Here is a 21,712-nt window from a genome sequence, read left to right on the forward strand (position 1 = left end):
CCAAAACCTCTCTCAAACCTAGATTTTCATGAAGGTTGCACAGGTTTGTCAATGTGTTTTAAAGCACAGCATGACTTCATGATCTATAAAAATAAACAAAACTTCAGTGTGTTGCTAAACACTGCGATGTTGTGCCAAAATCCAATTTCTGTTGTTTGTATTTAAAAAAAAAATTATATTATGTTTAAAAATTTTAGATGTTGATAAAATGAAAACAGAATTCATGCATTCAGATGGCTGATTAGTAGGCTGTCTAAAATGCCTGCTCACTGTATTGAGTAAAAAAGATTTGATCTTTTTTCTTTTTAGGTCACAGTAAGTAATACTGGGCACTGAACAAGATTAGCAAGTCTGTGCAACCTTGTGAAGACCTGAATGTAGTTTGAGTAAGTTGGGAGAGGTTTTGGGGCATGTATTTACAGAAAAGAGTGTCTACTTGTGTGTCTGTTTATTTTTGGTGTTTGTTAGTAAGCTTAGCCTCCTTGCTGCAGCGCTAAACTAAAGAAGCAAAATTTGGACACCAAACATGTCTTGGGTGATTGACTACATCTGAGGTAAATTTTACACAAAAAATTGTGTAAATCTAATATTTTGACGGGCCATTACTTTAACATCTATCTCATGGATCTTTCATCTGACTGTTTAATCTCATTTATAACTTCACCCCTGAGTTTTAGTTCTTCTCAGTGTTTACTCCTTAAGCTCTTCCTCATGCAGGAAGTTGTTCATTAAGAGTCTGAACATGGATTTAATAAACTGCTTCAATAAGCTGCTTTTTGACCGTGATTTTTGTAAAATACACTGTACAAATAAAACTGAATTGAACTAAACACACACACGCATACATTCTCTCATTCTGTATTGTACAGATATATACTCAGACAGCCTATGATAGTTTTGTTCTCTAAATAAGAATACAAACATTTCTTTATGCATGGTATTTACACATGAGCTCATATATTCATAGACTGTAATGCTACAAATTTGCAGGGCTCGAGTGAGAATAGAATAGAATAGAATAGAATAGAATAGAATAGAATAGAACAAACTTTATTGTCCAACCAACACTGGAAGTATTTTGGTCTCACCTCAAATCCAATAATCAAAACAACCAGATTATTAGTGAAGTCAAGTTACCTTTATTTATATAACACAATGAAAGTGCTAACTAAAGTGCCGAAGTGTTGCTAATTAAATTTAGTATATTTGAAACAAACAAGACAACAGATGACTGAATACATAGTGTTATGGAGAATAAATAGGTTACTAAATTTGACTTAAAAATATCTGTTGTGAAGGATATAAAATGGGAGTCTTACAGAAAGACCAGCTTACCAAGGATGCAGCAAGAAAGCAAGACTCCGGTTTGTGGTTGTTCCATTGGGACGAAACTCCAGCTGTTTCAAAGCAGCCCGAGTTAGACATGTCTCCATGCCACCAAGCCAGAGATAGCAAATCCCCTGGAGGGTACATGAGCATCTCACCGTTCCCGTAAAAAGGCAAAGGGCAATCCCATCTTGTATTATGACGATGAGAGCTCAGGTAATTGCCTAGAGTCCACCCGTCTTGAGCTACACTGCAGGGAGGAACGACCTGTAGCACAAGATGAGGTGAGACAGAAGGAACATTCAGTAAACCCATTATACAGCACTCTGTTCGCTCTCAAGCACCACTGTGAGCCTTGAGAGCGGCCGAGAGGATCCTGTTTCTGTTTGTTCCTCCAGGTTGGTGCAGAAGTCTGCCACCCGAGTTCCTGATCCCATGGCTGCACCCCCACAGCACACCTCTTCCCGTGCATCATAATGCAAAACATTTGTGAGGGAATGCAAAATTTTTGCAAGGGAATACATTTTATTTGCAAGGGAATGCAAAGCATTTGTAAGTGAACACAATGTCAACTCTTTTTTTTAACCACAACCCTTTAGGGGCTCCTGCATGGCCATGTCTCCCATGCATTCATGGTGCACAAAATCACACAAAAATCATCAATGGAAATCAAATTTATTACCCAATGGAGGCCTGGATTTGGAGTCACACACAAAATTAAAGTTGAAAAACACACTACAGGTTGATCCAACTTTGATGTAATGTCCTTAAAACAAGTCAAAATGAGGCTCAGTATTGTGTGTGGCCTCCACGTGCCTGTATGAACTCCCTACAACGCCTGGGCATGCTCCTGATGAGGTGGCGGATGGTCTCCTGAGGGATCTCCTCCCAGACCTGGACTAAAGCATTCGCCAATTCCTGGACAGTCTGTGGTGCAACGTGGCGTTGGTGGATGGAGCGAGACATGATGTTCCAGATGTGCTCAATCGGATTCAGGTCTGGGGAACGGGCGGGCCAGTCCATAGCTTCAATGCCTTCATCTTGCAGGAACTGCTGACACACTCCAGCCACATGAGGTCTAGCATTGTCCTGCATTAGGAGGAACCCAGGGCCAACCGCACCAACATACGGTCTCACAAGGGGTCTGAGGATCTCATCTCGGTACCTAATGGCAGTCAGGCTACCTCTGGCGAGCACATGGAGGGCTGTGCGGACCTCCAAAGAAATGCCACCCGACACCATTACTGACCCACTGCCAAATCGGTCATGCTGAAAGATGTTGCAGGCAGCAAATTGTTCTCCAAGGCGTCTCCAGACTCTGTCACGTCTGTCACATGTGCTCAGTGTGAACCTGCTTTCATCTGTGAAGAGCACAGGGCGCCAGTGGCGAATTTGCCAATCCTGGTGTTCTCTGGAAAATGCCAAGCATCATGCACGTTGTTGGGCTGTGAGCACAACCACCATCTGTGGACGTCGGGCCCTCATACCATCCTCATGGAGTCGGTTTCTAACCGTTTGTGCAGACACATGCACATTTGTGGCCTGCTGGAGGTCATTTTGCAGGGCTCTGGCAGTGCTCCTCCTGTTCCTCCTTGCACAAAGGTGGAGGTAGTGGTCCTGCTGCTGGGTTGTTGCCCTCCTATGGCCTCCTCCACGTCTCCTGGTGTACTGGCCTGTCTCCTGCTAGCGCCTCCAGCCTCTGGACACTACGCTGACAGACACAGCAAACCTTCTTGCCACAGCTCGCATTGATGTGCCATCCTGGATGAGCTGCACTACCTGAGCCACTTGTGTGGGTTCTAGAATCCGTCTCATGTTACCACGAGTGTGAAAGCACCACCAACATTCAAAAGTGACCAAAACATCAGCCAGAAAGCAGAAAGGTACTGAGAAGTGGTCTGTGATCCCCACCTGCAGAACCACTCCTTTATTGAGTGTGTCTTGCTAATTGCCAATAATTTCCACCTGTTGTCTATTCCATTTGCACAACAGCTGTGAAATTGATTGTCAATCAGTGTTGCTTCCTAAGTGGACAGTTTGATTTCACAGAAGTTTGATTTACTTGGAGTTATATTGTGTTGTTTAAGTGTTCCCTTTATTTTTTTGAGCAGTGTATATAGTATATATATTAAAAAAAGAGTGACATGGACCAATTACTAAATAACAATAATAACAATAAGAACAATTCAAACACCCACATATAAATCCAAAGCAGTTTTTGGAAATTCCAAAAACCAAAATGTTGTTTAGCTCTCGGCAAGTCACAAGCTGTTTCCTCAAATTTAAAAACTGCAAGGGGAAATCTGAACATGTTACTTTAGTTTAAGTAGGATTTTTGAGAATATGAGAATCTTGTGTCTGTCTGAGCTGTCTGCTTTTAGCAACACCTTTTTAAGACTCTTAATGCAAATGTATGTCTGGTTTTAAAAGCTTTAAAGATAAATATAATGTCAATTTCACTGCCTTTATTGATAATTATTGATAAAATAATCAGTGGTGGAACAAGTCTGTCTGTATTCTGCTCATTACTTTTTGCGCACACACTCTTCACCTTTTTTATTATGAAGTGATAAATTATTAAGCAGAAGCCAGAGCTATATTGATAAATCTGGAAGAGCTCTTCAGTAATCAGGCTGCTGATGTGCTGCGGGCTGAGAGTGACCAGCACTATCACTCATAACTGTTTCCTTGCACTGCCTCAGGCGCCTGTTTATACATTTAAACACTGCTCTCATTCTACTGAAAGCTCTTTGCTCCCACAGAACCTCAACTTTTCAAATGCTTCTTTGTCTCTTTGTTTGTTTGTTTACTTGCTTGTCTTACTTGCTACCTTTTTTTTTTGTTTTTTTTTTCACATTCTTTAGAATGTGTTCCTGTGGTCATATATACATTAATTTGTAATCAGTTGTGGGCTATAATTTAGGGAACCGGCCTTGTGACCAGAAGGTCACCGGTTCCATCCCCTGAGCTGACAGTACATGACTGCAGAGCCCTTGAGCAAGATACCTGCCCAGGTGTTGTGAATAGTGCTGCTATTGTGGGAAAGTGTGCTTACTGCCCCCTAGTGTGTGTGCATTCACTAGTGTATATGTAGGTGTTTTACTGCACAAATGAGTTAAAATGTGGAGGTGAAACTTCCCTGTTGTTGGACTAATAAGTGTAACTTAATCCATTCCTACAACAGTACATAACCAGCTATGCATTCTTTATTGCTTTATTTTCTTTCTTTCTTGCCTGCTAGCTTTGTTTCTTATTTTTAATTAGGTTTTTTTTTTATACTTTCTTTTTTGCCTACACTCATGTGCAAAAAAAAAAAAAAGCCATAAGCAGTAATGCAGGATGATGAATGCAGTAGGCCAGTTAGGCCTAATAGGCAAGCATTATGAAAAGTACAGTGTGCCAAACAAATTTAAGCCAAAATACCAAACAAGGAGTGAAATTTCTGACATAACATGTTAATGCAAAGTTATTCAGGTCAATGCACTGAATCAAATGGCACCACTTGTGACAGAGCAACACCACGTTGAATGAAAAACCTTTTTTGGATAATTATTTACCTAGAGAAGTCACCAAGTATTTCTAGACCAATTTCCAAATCTTTGGATCAAAATTCAGAGACTCATTCAAAAAGCATGGTTTTCAAATAGTTAACAATAAAAACTATGCATTTTTACAACAAAATCGTAATTGCATATTTGTTTGTCACTGTTTTACATTAAATTTATATAGATTTTGACAAAAATTGTAATTATGTATTAATAACATGTAATAATGAATCGATTTTCAGTGGCCACATCTGTTGAAACTTGATTGGTTGTTAGAAAGTGGCTACATAAAGACACCACTCAATTTTTTCAAACAAGTTTGATTGGTCAAGGGTAAGCCCAAGGCCTGCTGAATGCTGATTGGCTGATGGCAGCTATAAATTTCAATGAATGAAATTGTCCTTTGAGATTAACTCCGTAAAGGACACTCCATTACTCCATTACCCAGGAGTCTCCAGGAACTCACATGACCTCTGACTCGTATTCATGCTCCTATCAGCGCTCGCAATCTCCAGAATTCTAACCAGGTTCACCTGTGCAGTGTGTCATATGACTTTTAGCTATAGTATATAAGCCTGGGCTTAGCATAGGATGTTTGTGAAGTATTGTTTCCCTGTGGACTACTGAGCATTTGTTGATGATTGCTTTTTCGTATTTTTTGACATCTGCTTTGATACCCTGTTTCTCGACTTTTTGCCTTCTCCCTTTTGTACCGTTGCCTGTCTTTTTGGATCTGTGTTTTGACTTTTTGGCCTGTTTCTTGAACGCAATTATGTCTTGTCCCTTTTTGGAGATTAAACATCTCTTTCATTGCGATCTGCTCATGTCTGAATTCTGTTGCCTCATCACAGAACGCAAGTTTATCGCCAGAGCCTGTGTTTGTCTTTACAGTGGCAAGGACCATTGCAACACTGTAGTGATTGAGACTTTGATTGCTTTGATGCCCTGTTTCTCGACTTTTTGCCTTGTCCGATTTGTACTATTGCCTTTTTGGATCTGGGTTTTGACTTTTTGACCTGTTTGCAATCTGCTTGTGTCTGATTTCTGTTGCTTCATCACAGAATACTTTGCCATCATGCAGACGGCAGATCCAGAAGCTTTCCAAAAGCTCTCACTGAGCAAGGACAACTGCTAGGCCAGCATCAACATGTTTTATCCAGAGTGACTCAGTCTCTGCAGTCAATAGCCCACCAGCAAGCGGATCAACAAGCCCAGTTGGCTCAATTGGTGGCTAGCATGAAGGGACTGATGAGCCAACTACAGCAGGTTTGTTGAACCTCCTATGAGCTCCACTCCTCCCACCGCCACAGAAGGTTCTACGTCCATAGTTCCAGTTAGTAAACCCGACAAGTTTGGAGACAACCCTGATAAATGTTGAGGCTTTCTACTTCAGTGTTTGTTTTTTTTTAGAATTCTCCTGTTAGCACCGATCAGGCTAAGATTTCTTTTGTAGTCTCCTGGTTAGCTGATCAAGCTTTGGAATGGGCTAGTTGGATGAGTCTACAACGCATATCTTAGTCAGTTCGTGAAGGAATTTAAGTTGGTTTTTCACCATCCTTATGAGGGGAAGATCAGTGGAGAATTGTTATCCTAACGATGCCAGGGACAACACTCTGTAGTAGACTATTCGCTGGAATTCAGAACCCAGAACGAGGGTGCTCTCCTCTGGCCAGTCAAGACAGATGAACTTACCCTGGATCAACTAATCACCTTAGCCATTAAACTTGACCACTTGCTGTCTTCTAGAAGAAGACAGAGGACTGAATGAACCCAAAAGAGTTATTTTCCTCTAGTTAAAGTTAATTGATACTTTTTTGATCCCACAACCGGGGAAATTCCACCTCCGCATTTAACCATTCATGAAGTGAAACACCACATACACATTAGTGAACACACACACTAGGGGGCAGTGAGCACACTTGCCCGGAGCGGTGGGCAGCCCTATCCACAGTGCCCGGGGAGCAGTTGGGGGTTAGGTGTCTTGCTCAAGGACACCTCAGTCATGGACTGTCAGCCCTGGGGATCGAACCGGCAACCTTCTGGTCACAGGGCCAGATCCCTAACCTCCAGCCCACGGCTGCCTAAAGTGAACAAAGAACCCCATGATGCCCTGTCACCCTGTGCGATTCCTCCCGTCTCTCCCAAGAAGAAAGGCACCGTCACCTTGTCTCTATTGTGGTCAAGCGGGACATCAGCTGAGGGACTACACCAACAGCACATGGAGTTCACAAAGGGGTTGGTTTCTAACACATGTTACCTGTGCTTATGTACTGCCAATCACAATCTATTATCATTTCAGTCTTGACTGACTCAGGAGCTGAAGGGAACTTCATTCATGTCAGACTGGTGAAGGAGCTTCAGATTCCCATCAGGATCCTCCAAAGAAGCCTGAAGGTCTCTGCTCTGGATGGGGAATCTGTTGGAATGGGGACTATCTCTCATGCTACACTTCCTTTAGTACTACAGGCCAGTGCTATATACATCAAGAACTGTCATTTCTAGTACTGGAACAGTCTGAATTTTACATTATCTTAGGATTTCCCTGGTTAGAGAAACACAATCCCACTATTTTTGGTCTGAACGCATTGTCACACAGTGGTCCAAGTACTGTCTTCACAATTGTATTAAAACCCCTAAGATAACTGTTAGCTCCACCACCATAGAAAGCCCCAATTCATATTACACCTTTAAGATTCCCTCTGAATAACCTGCCTTACAGGAAGTGTTTAACAAAAACAATATGCTATCAAACTGAAGGAGGACCCCGTTTTTCCTAAAGCCAGAGTTAATTCCCTGACGCAAGAGGAGCAAAAGGCCCTTGATGTCTACATCCAGGAGGCACTAGATCAAGTTTTTATAAGACCTCATTCATATCATTCATATTCCACCTTTAAGATTCCCTCTGAATAACTTGACTTACAGGAAGTGTTTAACAAAAACAATATGCTATCAAACTGAAGGAGGACCCTGTTTTTCCTAAAGCCAGAGTTAATTCCCTGACGCAAGAGGAGCAAAAGGCCCTTGATGTCTACATCCAGGAGGCACTAGATCAAGTTTTTATAAGACCTCATTCATATCATACATATTCCACCTTTAAGATTCCCTCTGAATAACTTGACTTACAGGAAGTGTTTAACAAAAACAATATGCTATCAAACTGAAGGAGGACCCCATTTTTCCTAAAGCCAGAGTTAATTCCCTGACGCAAGAGGAGAAAAAGGCCCTTGATGTCTACATCCAGGAGGCACTAGATCAAGTTTTTATAAGACCTTCCACATCTCCGATCGCTTCCAGTTTTTTCTTTATTAAAAAGAAGGATGGTGGATTTTGCCAATGCATTGACTATGGAGCGCTGAATCAAATTTCTAAGGCTTATCCATATCCCAATATTATTCATTGCCTTGTAACAGCTTCAGGGGGCCAAGTTTTTCACCGGATTGGATCTTCATAGTGCCTATAATTTAATCAGGATAAGGGAGAGCGATGAGCAGAAGACCATGTTCTTGACCACTAGGGGACACTATGAACATCTTGTGATGCCCTTCAGGCTCTCTATTGCCCCCTCTGTGTTCCAGGCATTCATAAATGATGTTCTCAGAGAAATGCTTGGACAATTTGTTATCACTTACCTGACATCCTGGTTTACTCTTCTTCTCTAGAGGCCCATGTGTAACATGTCTGAGCTGTACTAACAAGCCTTTTAGAGAACAACTTGTATCTCAAAGGAGAAAAATGTGAGTTTCTCCTACAGTCAGTATCGTTCCTAGGTTATGTCATAAGTTATCAAGGCACTGTCATGGATGACCACAAGGTAGAGGCAGTGGACAACTGGGTCAAACCCACAACAGTCATGGAACTACAGAGATTTTTGGAATTGGCGAATTTCTACCACAGATTCATACAGAAATTTAGTACCATTGCTTCTCCACTAACCTCACTCTTGAAAGGAAACCAGAGGAAACTTGCATGGATGGCCAAGGCAGAAGAGGCCTTCACTTCTGCACCTATTTTGATTCACCCCAATCCCACTCAACCATTTGTGGTTCAGGTAGACACTTCCGAAACCAGGGAAGGCACCATTCTGTCATTGTGATATGGTCTTCCGGCTAAATTGCATCCTGTAAAATTGGTGTTTGAAGAATAGCACCACTGGTTGGAAGGTGCTGATAGTTCAGTGCTGACAGACCACAAAAACCTGGAATATCTCTGAACAGCCCGAAGATTGAATGCATGTCAAGCCTGGTGGTCTCTTTTCTTTTTGCGTTTTAATATCAGTATCACTTTCAGGCCTGGATCCTGTAACACCAAAGCTGACGCATTATCCAGGATGTATCATGAAGAGACCTCCAATAGTCCAAAAGAGACCCTGGAACGCATCCTTCCTCCAGAAGTGAACATCTAATCGATTAGATGGCAAATAGAAAGATATAGAAAGAGCTCTCCATCACACTGAAGTGCCTCACCATTGTCCCCCTATAAAGCTATATGTGCCAGACCACTTTCGAACCCCGTTGATAACCTGGGTTCATTCTTCACTCACCTCAGGTCATCCAGGCAAAACTAATAGGTACTGGTGGGAGTCCATGGCCCAGGACATTCATTCTTTTGTTGCGTCCTGTTCTACATGCTCACAGTGGAAGACCCCCAAGGTGTTGCCAGCAGGTAAACAGTTAGCATTGGCGTACCCCATCAAATTTGGTCCCATATAGCTGTGGATTTTGTCACTGATTTGCCACTATCCCAAGTGATCAACACAGTATTGACGATTGTGGATAGGTTATCATGCGGTGTGCATTTTATGCCTTTTGATGCTCTCCTTAGCGCTTTTCAGAGGGCAGAAGTGTTGTTTCACTATGTCTTAGAGATCTTTGGAATCCCAGAGGACATTGTCTTGGACCGAGGACCTCAGTTCACATCTCGGGTATGGGCGGCTTTCTTCGAACATTTGGGGGTTTTGGTGAATCTGTCTTCAGGAACCATCCCCAATCAAACGGACAATGTGAGAGGGTCAATCAGGAACTCAGGAAGTTCCTGAGGATTTACTGCTGTGATAACCCTTCAGATTGGTCGAGGTATTTACCGTGGGTCAAAATAGCTCAGAACTCACTGATTAGTTCTACCACTATAATTGACTCCTTTCCAGTGTATTTTAGGGTATCAACCTCCTTTGGCTCCCTGAACTGGGGTACAGACTGACATTCCTGCTGTAGACAACTGGATGTCACACAGCGAACAAGTATAGTAACAGGTGCCCGACGTCACACCAAAAAAGGGACTCACCTGTTCTCTGCCCACCCATCTAAGGCTGCCCTGTGCGGTGGATCCGTGTCTCCAGCGCCTCAGCAGCTCTGGCTCGGCCCTTGATCAAAGGTCCACTGGTGGGACATGTGATCGTCCTGGTGCCCCTCTTTCAGTGGTCCACCTGGACTCTGTGGGAGGAGGTCTCTATTCTCTGTCTCCATTGTGGTCAAGCATAAACATGTCTCTATTGTGGTCCAACATAAAAGGTCAGAATTAAACAGCAAAAGTACTGCTCCCACTTTGCGTCAGCCACAGTACGTGTCATACATCTGATGAACTCCCGAAAGGACACCAGTTCCCAAGATACAATGGGAGATCATGTGACTGCTCAGCCACAGTCAGAGTCCGACTAATACTCCATTACCCAGGAGTCTCCAGGAACTCACATGACCTCTGACTCATATTCATGCTCCTATCAGCGCTTGCAATCTCCAGAATTCTAACCAGGTTCACCTGTGCAGTGTGTCATGTGACTTTTAGCCATAGTATATAAGCCCGGGCTTAGCATAGGATGTTTGTGAAGTATTGTTTCCCTGTGGACTACTGAGCGTTTGTTGATTATTACCTTTTCGTGTTTTTTGACCTCTGCTTTGATAACCTGTTTCTCGACTTTTTGCCTTCTCCCTTTTGTACCATTGCCTGTCTTTTTGGATCTGTGTTTTGACTTTTTGGCCTGTTTCTTGAACGCAATTGTGTCTTGTCCCTTTTTGGAGTTTAAGCATCTCTTTCATTGCGATCTGCTCATGTCTGAATTCTGTTGCCTCATCACAGAACGCAAGTTTATCGCCAGAGCCTGTGTTTGTCTTTACAGTGGCAAGGACCATTGCAACACTGTAGTGATTGAGACCTGGTGGTCTGCAAATTTGGTAATTACCACTAGCTAAAAAAATAAAATGCTTTATCCAAATGCTTAAGTAAACGCCTATTTAACGAATGGGATCTTCAAAGCTAAGACATACATATATTTTCATGCCCTAACATACATGGTAGTGCACCTTAACATGGCTAAGCTTTGACTGTTTTTAATGTAGTTGTGTCTTCTTTATTGTGCAAAAGATGTGCTTTGTATTGGAGTAAGCTGGTTAGTCAAATGTTGTCTGTGTTCATAAGAATCCAGTATTCTGTTTGAATGCTATTGTTTTGTATCACTATAGGGCAGAAGCATTGGGACAGGGAGAGTAACAGCACTGCTGTTAGCAATAGGCTATAGCTTGATGTTACAATATAGCAGGATGTAGCATGTTTGGAAATTGTATTACCAAGATGGTCTACCCAAGAATGTATTTATGCCTATGCTACTCGTGTGACCACATTACATGTTGCTAAAATGCAGCACGTTTAGTTGTGTACAGTAAGAGTATATGCAGAGTTGATGACCAGTTGATAAAACTAGGTTGACAGCAAGTCTCAAGACTAATGCTTCTTTGTTGAATCTACACCGTAGATACAGCATATGTACCATGTAGCTGTGTACCCTATGCCATATCCTGATGCACACCTCCCCAGAAATGTAACTACACATTGCGGTGCCACAGATCAAACAGCTGTGACTGGCTACAGCGTAGATTATGTGTTTATTCAGTAGAGATGCATAAATAAAGATGTGCTCAAAACTTGATATTGAAACTTCATATGAAATGACAGGCCACCTCATGCTGCTGTCTTATGGATAAACTTGCAGACAGGCTTACACAGAATGAAGAGTCAGCATTGTTCCTCTCAGCATTGATGAAAAATACTGCCAAGTAGACGTGTATGGTACACAGTTTGTCCAGTTTGGACATCATGGTTCAGTACAATTGAGAAAACCAACAAAAGCCTCCAAAAATGTAAAGCTAGGTTTCTTTTCATTTATTTTGAACAGACAGTAGTGCAAGTTACAGTTTGTTCCATCTAGTGTCATACAGTGCCCCCCTGAGGTAGCTGGTACAGCCTGTATTGTTGGTCATTTGCACTCAACGGGGAAAGTCACTAACGTTGACTAATGTGTGCAGTGATAGTTCAACATCAGCTGTGATTTTCCTGTTAGGAGCAGAAAAATTAAGGCTTTATGCTGAATCTCTTCACAGGTACAAAAATACTCTTTCACTTTGTGAAATTCCACATTACATTTATCTCCGTACATACCATGTATCTGCTGTATGACTGCATGCACCAAACTGTAACATGCGTACCAGGATTAATACTGTTACACCCCTATTGCCAGGTTAGTTTGTATTTAATGTGAGACCAAACATTCTCTATAGGGCTCAAATCTGGACTCGGACCAGGCCAAAACCATTTCTAAAAGACACTCTATTTTGGGCTTGGGCCATTTTTCCCCACAGGAGTTTACTTGCTCAGTTAGTTAGTCATTTTGTCAAATAGCGAGTTAGATTCTTTCATATTTTCTTGCACAATAATCCACCCCTTACAAGTGGACATAACCTTTCTTGCTTGCTGCTTGTTTGCTTTTTCTTGTATCTTTCTCATTTTCTTTCTTTCTTGCTCATCTTTCTTTCTTTCTCTATGAAGTGTCTAAGTCTATAAATACAATAAGTCAATAGCAATGCTTTTTTCTGGATGTGACGTACATATTTATGTTTTTCACATTCCCATGTTGTTTAAAAGGAAATAATTTCTTCTTGCTCCCTTAAATCACACACCCCTCATACTGTGGCTTAGTTTTAGCATGCAGCACAAAGCATGACATTTTATCCTGTTAGGTCCTGGCTTTTGGAAACATAACCGTACTGTGGTCCACATCTCATACAGATAAGAGAAAGAGATCAGTCTGCTTTATTTTGCACAAATCATTAACCTGATCAATCCCATGGGTAGACCTCCCCATATAGAAAGAGATGTGCAAACATACAGTAGTTGTTGTTGTTAGACAAAGGGAACAGTAGGCTGTAAGTACAGAGGTATGGATATCCTGCATTTTATTTTTGACATGGTAAATCAGAGGAATAGAGCTTCATGCTTATCTCTGGCGTGTTAGATCCTGAGCATTTGGAAGAAAATGTTCTTTAATAGAGATGCTGAGCTTAGCCCAGCTTTCACGCTTAATATTCTTATCCTTGCTCTCATTCTGTCATATGACCCTGATATTGGGAAATAATTCTGTCACAGGCCTAATTAGAATCTGATAGCCTTAAATGGTTCTAATTCTAATCCCAAATAAAACCAGTGGCAATCCTGTAGATCTCTGTCTAACCAAATGCCTTGTTTAATAATGACAATGCTCTCTACGTAAATTACCTATCATGCTTCTGACACAAAAGTGATCTTTTCTAGCAACTTTTGCAATGTTTCAGAATGTTGGCAAAAGTCCCATCAAACCTAAAGCAGAGTTCAGATTTCATAACAATGAATTTCCAGTTTACAATGTTTTGCATTGTTTTTCAATCCAATATCACAACCAGAAGAGGATGAGTTCCCCTTTTGAGTCTTGGTTTCTCTCAAAGTTTTTTTCTCTTGCACTAAAGGAGTTTTTTCTTGCCATTGTTGCCGTTGTCTTGCTCATGGGAGCTTGGACCCAGATTTTTCTATAAAGCTGCTATGTTAAAAAAACTCTGTATAAATTAACTTTGACTTTGACTTTGACAGAAATGTACAGAAAACTAGGCTAGTTGGAAGTGACAGAAACTTTGCCACTATGCTTATGTTAGCTTGACTATACAGTCTATCAGCGTGGCCTTCAACATACAAAACAAATATCATTTGAAAATAACAATCTAGATACCCATATTTTGATAAAACGTTGTGAGCTACAGTTTCATTTGTTTGAGATTTTTGTCTACGATTTGTAAAACTTGTCTAGCCTAATGACACTTGTGATGAAATACCATATTTGTGGGTGGAGCATGCATGGTTTATTTACACTATTTATACTATTGAAAGCTGCTTGGTATTTTAATATTAAACAGGTTATTGGTATTTTGCCATAATGTACAAAGAAACAAAGAAAGTGTGTGTGTGTGTGTGTGTGTGTGTGTGTGTGTGTGTGTGTGTGTGTGTGTGTGTGTGTGTGTTTGTGAAAGAGAAATTTGGAGATCCACAATATGCTCTGCCCCTTTTCAGGTATTCTCACAGTCCTTCACTGCCTCGTATGCTATCTACACTGTGGCCACCGGGTAGGTAGAGGCAGTGCACTGCATGTGCTGCACTGGGCATGTGCATTACTAAACGGGCCGATGAGTCAATCTGGTCATTCTCCGTTTGTGCTCATATTCAGCCATCAGGCATCCGTCTAAAAGCATAGACAGCGAATACTGACCCAGCTGGCAACTTTCCAGGTGGAGAGTAGCGTTCTTCCTGTGATCTCAAAATAATACACTGGATTATTATTGGTCCTCCCTTGAGGATGTATGCTCCATTCTTTTTTTTTTTGTTGTTGTGTATTTTTGTGGTGTTTTGTTTTTTGAATGAAGGCTTTCCTTCCTGTTACTTATAATGGGAGATGAAACATCAAAGAATGCTTTGAAACTTGTTTGCTTGTCTTCTGGCAGTTGACAAATCACTAAACTTCAAGTGAGGTTCCATTGCATGATCTGACCCCTCAGCTTGTATGGTTGGTATTATTTGTTTTGTTTGGTATGATCTTTGCGTTTGCATCTTGTTATTTTTCATGAATTCTCTCAACCACTTTCTGAAATGATTCAAAGGTTTTAAAAGATTGCTCTCACTCCTTCTTGATTCCACTAGTCTCTAACACTGTGCTGTTACTGTGAAGTGAGGTTTATGTGTGCGTGTTTGTGTGATCTGGTATGTTGTAGGGAGCTGGTGGACCTCAGTCCAACAGGTGTAGAAGTGTCTGTTCTGCAATATGCAGCATGGGGGCCTCAGGGGAACCAGCTGGTGAGTCTGCCCTCCCTTCTTCCTTTTAAGTCTGTCTGACTTAATGTAACTAAATAATATCTGTAATTGGAGTAACTTTACTGAAGTTCACAACTACATAAACTTATATGTCAATTCATGGAAAATCTACTGTTTCATACAAATATGTGAATTTACATTTACATAACACATTAGAATAATTCATTGCTGTCCTGTGAATTCCATCACCTTTTAGAAGGTCAATTACCAGCATTTCCTGTTGATTTCTGGATTGTGTTGTCATCCAATGTGTTTAACAGTTCACTAATGCAAACCATCTGTTAGCATTAGGGTTATTTACTGTCTCTCTGCTGTGCCAGATGTATGTGTTTGAAAATGACATCTACTACAAGGCTGATGTGTCCAGCCCAGCAATGCGTCTAACAACTACAGAAGGACTGGTGGTGAATGGACTGACCGACTGGATCTATGAGGGTTAGAATATGCTATTCTATAGACATAGATATGTTGGGAGTCCAACATGGTCTACTTTTTGCAAAATTGTAAGAATCCACACAAGCCAACTAATAAGTGAGTTCATAGCCCATGGAAGTCATTGAAATCAATCTCATTGATTACATAATTTAACTGGCCACTTTATTAGATGCGCACTGTTTCTGTAGGCCGTCTTGATAAACCATTTATGTTAACCATCCTCAGGCTTGTCATTAAAAGCCAGTTTCTGACCACTTTCTTGGTTGAATATTTTGGATGCTGGCTTGAATAAGACTTGTTAGACCAGGAGTTACATGGTACAGACCATTTAACTCCAAACTTTAACTATATTATTCCTGCTACACGCACAGCATTGCCTTCATGCAAATAACCGTTTCTAAAATCTGCACATTTTCATCTTTTTCATTTCTTAAGGCCGTTACACACCAATTGTGATATGAAAGAAGGACGTAAAGTTTCACTGATGCAAAGCATCAGCATGTAGTACTGCGTAGGACATCCTGCTGGTCTACACATTTACAGAAGTTAGTAGAGTGAATGTCAGGCCTGACAATTGGTTTAATAAGGCAAGGGGTGAAAGAAAGGACTAAGAGGGCACAACATTAGAAGAGTTAGACCTTCTGATGTTCACAATGAGCACCACATATGGATATATTGCTGTGTTCCTAATCATAGTGGCTGAGTTGACAACTGCTGCTGTACAGTGTCTGTACCTTGATGTAGTTCAGCTGAATTCAGCTAGGAGATGTCTAATGTCCTGCTTTCCTTGCCAAATGGCAAAAACAGCAGATTAGGTCCTTTTTTTGGGAATGTAGCGTTAGCTATCATTAGCATTGGCTTTTATCAAGCTTAATTCTACAGCCCTCCACAATTCACGTTGTGTATTAGCAGGTGAGCTAATGGCAGACTTCTCATTACTTCTCATTTTCATTCCTTCTAATATAAATATATTACACATTTACTCATTCTATGCTCATTGTCTTTTTTATCAGCTCCACTTACTGTACTACAATTACAGTCCATCTGTTTCTCTGCGTACTTTGTTAGCCCCCTTTTACCCTGTTCTTCAGGGGTCAGGACCCCCATATACCCTTACAGAGCAGGTACAATTTGGGTGGTGGATCATTCTCAGCACTGCAGTAACACTGATGTGGTGGTGGTGTGTTAGTGTGTGTTGCGCTGGTCTGAGTGGATCAGACACAGCAGTGCTGCTGGAGTTTTTAAACAACTCAGTGTCTCTGCTGGACTGAGGATAGTCCACCAACCAAATATATCCAGTGGGGACAGAATTCTGTGACCACTGGTGAAGGACTAGAGGATGACCAACACAAACTGCAGCAGCAGATGAGCTATCGTCTCTGACTTTACATCTACAAGGTGGACTGACAAGGTAGGAGTGTCTAGCAGAGTGGACAGTGAGTAGACACAGTATTTAAAAACTCCAGCAGCACTGCTGTTTCTGATCCACTCATATCAGTGCAATACACACTAACACACCACCACTGTGTCCACTCACTGTCCACTCTATTAGACACTCCTACCTTGTCAGTCCACATCACACCACCACCACATCAGTGTTACTGCAGTGCTGAGAATGATCCACCACCCAAATAATAGCTGCTCTGTGAGGGTCCATGGGGGTCCTGACCACTGAAGAACAGAGTAAAAGGGGGCTATGATAGCGTGTTTGCTTTAGTGTTCTGTGATCCTGGACGAAAGGTAATGCTGAATTTGAAACAGGAGAATTACAAAGACCAGCATTCTTCAAACATTTGGCTATACATAAATATTCTACGTTTTTGTGGTCTGGGAGGACAACACATGGGTGATTAGCTCCCTCTAGCCAATATCTACATTCCTCAAGTGCTTGGTCCCCTATGCCATAAATGCATTCTGTCTATATGGATTTATGTAAAAAGAAAGCAACAGGATGTATTTTAGGTGGGCTACCAGAGCGTTGGGACAAGACAGCACCTATACCAGTCTCAGACACATCTGCTTTCACTACTAACAGTTTGGGTCAGGGTGTTTTAGAACAGGGGCAGAAGCAGAAGTGAAAGCCTCCTTCAAAGAACCGAATGCCCATTCTGCTTTGGGTGTATAATGTATTTTCTTTAGGACAGCTGTCAAAGGGGCTGCGATTACAAAGAAATTACAAATAAACCTAGAAATCTTTGTATTAAGTTATTCTTAAGTAAATGTCTAAGACTCAAACGGACATGCTCTACGTGTGTTCTTGTGTCTGGTGAGTATATCAAGATATCATCTATGTAGACTATTAAAAATGTACGAGTCATGTGTCTCAAAACGTCATTTATGACAGCCTATAAAACTGACGGAGCATTAGAAAAGGCCAAAAAACATGACCAAGTACTCAGTGAGTCAGGTGTCAGCACCTGAGGTTTTTGTGTATGAGTCCTACAATCATGAAGAACATAAGCCTTTCCTCTGAGGTCAGGCGGGATGAAACACATTGCACGAGTTCTTCCTGAAGCTCATTCTTGAGGTCTTGTGATGATTTCAAAATAATGTTTTCAATCAATCAATCAGCCTTTATTTAGTCTCCGAGGACATTGAGGGTGCCCCTCATTTACAATGTTGCCTCAGTTAGTACAGAGTAAGGGATTGATCATGTGTAAGAACAGATAAAATTAAATTTAATAAATCAAGACGCAGAACAGCTAAGTATAAAAAGTGAAACATTAATAATAATAAAATACATAAAAATATAATAATTTAAAAAAATTATATAGAAATGAAAACATACATAAGATATAAAGGTTAATAAAATCAAGTTGAGAAAGATAAGATAAAAATATATATACTAATAAACACATTTATTAAAATGGCAAATATTAATAAAACAATAATAAATAAAATAAAAAATATGAATAATAATGGATAAAATAACAAATAGATAATAAAATAATGAAAATAACATAAAAATGGTAAAAAATCAGCTAAAACAGTTGCAGGCAGAGAGGAGGTGGTTAGAGAGTACAAGTTTAAAATGACCAAGTGAGCTGAGCTTTAGTGTGTCCACTGGATCGAGTCTGATAAATACCATTATTTACAGATATCATGGAAGTAATATATTTTGGCAAATGGCCGGAGAGTGTTTTATAAATGAGAATAAACCAGTGTGTTTCCTGCTGTGTAGCCAGTGAAGGCCAACCAACTTTTTCATACAGTCTGCAGTGATGAGTGTTATAAAGGACTCTAGTGGTGAACCTCAATGGCGAGTGATAGACTGAGTCCAGTGGTTTGAGGGAGCTGGCAGATGCGTGTTTGTAAATTGCATCACCATAGTCCAAGACAGATAGTAAGGTTGCCTCAACAATTCTTTTTCTAGCACACATGGGGAAGCAGGATTTATTTCCGTATAGGTAACCCAAGCTTCTGCCTACATTTGCTAACCAATTTATTAATATGGGGTTTAAAAGTGAGTTTATCATCCAGCCATATACTAAGGTATATTATACTCTGTGATTCTCAACGTTGGATCCCATCAGTGTAGTGATATTTACAGAATTAAAATCTGTATTAGTTGATCTGGAAAATAACATGAACTTAGTTTTTTTAGCATTTAAAACCAGTTTGTGTTTATGCAAAGCAACCAGTAGAGAATTAAATAAGCGGTTTTCTTATTGCAGCGTAAACAGGATCATCTGAACAGTATAAAATCGTGTCATCTGCATACAGGTGTACTTTGCAGTCTGAAGCAGAGGCAGCAAGTTCATTAACATATATATTGAATAAAACTGTGCCCCAAATTTAGCCTTGTGGCGCTCCTTTGGATATACTCAAGAAATCTGATTTGTAATTACTCAGTGCTAAGCATTGTTTTCTGTCTGAAAGGTAATTTTGGGTCCATTTTAGTGCATTTGTGTCAAAGCCAATCTTTTGTAAGTTCCTTAGAAAAGAAGTTTTATTTATAAGAGGAGCTATTTCTACCAGACTTTCTTTCATTAAGGAGATGATCCAGCAGGATTGCAAAGTAAATTAGTTGATCTAAGTACAGGTCCTTGTCTCTGCAAGCTAGTTCTGAAATTAATTTAATTTCAACCACTGCTGGCATAATCTGATACGGAGCGGTTACCTTGCCAGATCTTGATTAGTAATTCTCCACTGATTTTTCCTTCAATAGGATGATCAAAAACCAAATGAAAAACTTTCAAAAACTGGTCACATGATACATTCTGAACATTAGGCCAAATTGCAGTTGCCCGATCCAAAGCTGACAAAAAATGAATTTTTGGCTTGGTCAGTATTGACTGGAGAGTTAGTGAAGTAGATAAAAACCTGTGCCATTTCTTTGGAACCCCCTCAAATTTGTCTGGCCTACTTAGACAGAAGGTTGTTATGGGGACCTCTTCTGCTATGGAAGGGTAGCAGGTGGATTGGTCTGTGGAGTGAGACCTAGATTTTGCAGTTGAGTAGACAGGCTCTTAACACTGTTAGTTATTTGTATTAACAGAGCTTGTTGTTCGGTTTGCAGACATGTTAAGGATTCTAGAGTTTGAGTTACCTCAACAAGTATTAGTTGGTGTTGATGATGCATCTATCCCTGTAGTATGTAGCATCATGGCATGGGTTTTCATGGCCAAGTAGTCGCATGCAGGCCTTACATCACCAAGCATTGAATGGAGTGGTGTTAAACACTCCACCAATGGACTCTGGAGTGGTGGAAACATATTCTGTGGAGTGAAAAATCACACTTGGAAGTCTGGAAATCTGAGGTATAAGTCTGGGTGTGGCAAAGACTGGGAGAACATTGTCTGACTGCATTGTGCCAACTGTAAAGTTTGGCGGAGGAGGAATAATCCTATGGGGCTTTTTTTCAGGAATTAGCCTGGGCCCCTTAGTTCCAGTGAAGGGAAATCTTAATACTTCAGCATACCAAGAAATTTTAGACAGCTGTATGTTTCCAACTTTGTGGGAACAGCAAACACTTTTGGGGTGAACTAGAACAGAGATTGTGACAAAGGCCCTTTCCTCCAACATTATTGTCTGAATTCACAAATGTTCTTCTGGAGGAGTGGGCAAAATTTCCCAGAGACACACTTCAAAAGCACTGAGACAGCTCTTCTGTGTGTAGTTAATAATGTTCTCTGGTCTGCTTTTAGTGATTCTCTCAGTATTCTCATTCTCCTCAACTTAATTGTAGCATTTGATACTATTAATAATGATGTTCTCATTTCTTGTCTTTTCTCTATTGGATTAATTGACACAGCCTTACAGTGGTTCAGGTTGTATCTTCCAGACAGACAGCAGTTTATCACATTGGGTCCACACAAGTCCTCCACCTCTCTTGTTGTCCTTCAGGGACAGTTGTGTTGTCCCTCAGGGCTCAATTCTTAGACCCCTACTTTTCTTAATCTACATCTCACCCTTTGGCCAGATGATTCATAGTCATGGCCTTAACTTTGATATTTGATTTGATATTCATTTTTATCTCACACACTCCCTCATATTCCCCTCCCAATACACTAATTGATTGTATTTCTGATTGGATGCACAAAAACTTTCTCATGCTAAACATTAATGAAACTGAAGTCTTACTGGTTAGCCCAAAATCTTTACTATCAAAATCATCCAAGTTTTCTGTGAGTATTGATGGTCTGCTTGTTAAGCCTGCAACTGTTGTTAGAAATCTTGGTATTTTGCTCCCGAGTGGCGCCACCATCTAAGCATTGGCCCGATCATCAGGAGATTGCGAGTTTGATCCCTGGTGATGCTAAAGCCATCCGTAGCTGGTAGTCTAAGAGAGTACAATTGGACAGGTGGGATGGCCCCCAATTCTTCCCCATCACCCAATGTGATGCTAGTCAGTGCAGGCGTCAGTTCGAAAATATGCGGTGTCTGGCTTCACAGGTCTCAGAGGAAGCTTGTGCTAGCCTTGACCTCCTGCCGTTGATAGTATTGTGTGATTGGGGGAGTCCTAACTAGCAGGAGAAATTGGAGATGATTAAACTCCCCAAAAAAAAAGAAAAAAATTGTGTTTTGCTCAACCCATCACTTAATTCTGATCTACATATCAAAATTCCTCACAAAGACTGCATTCTTTCACTTACATAACATTGTTCATTTTCGCCCTTTTCTGATTTTGAACTTTGATTCATGCCTTCATTATGTCCCGTATTGATTACTGTAACTACCTCTTTGTTGGTACTATATAAATGTAACTTATTATTATTATTGTTATTATTATTATTAGTAGTAGTAGT

General features: G+C 40.7%; 1 protein-coding gene across 2 annotated transcripts in view; it reads left to right on the top strand.

Moving 5' to 3' along the window:
* LOC108425513 (inactive dipeptidyl peptidase 10) overlaps nucleotides 1-21,712 on the top strand; it is a 108,522-nt gene that overhangs the window by 62,262 nt on the left and 24,548 nt on the right. For both annotated transcript variants that reach the window (XM_017694203.2, XM_017694202.2), the window contains exons 6-8: nucleotides 14,235-14,287; nucleotides 14,930-15,011; nucleotides 15,350-15,464. In XM_017694203.2, the coding sequence (XP_017549692.1) occupies nucleotides 14,235-14,287; nucleotides 14,930-15,011; nucleotides 15,350-15,464 (250 nt within the window). The remainder of the gene's footprint in view (nucleotides 1-14,234; nucleotides 14,288-14,929; nucleotides 15,012-15,349; nucleotides 15,465-21,712) is intronic.

The sequence above is a fragment of the Pygocentrus nattereri genome, chromosome 9 (assembly GCF_015220715.1).
Source record: "Pygocentrus nattereri isolate fPygNat1 chromosome 9, fPygNat1.pri, whole genome shotgun sequence".
NCBI classification, from domain to species: domain Eukaryota; kingdom Metazoa; phylum Chordata; class Actinopteri; order Characiformes; family Serrasalmidae; genus Pygocentrus; species Pygocentrus nattereri.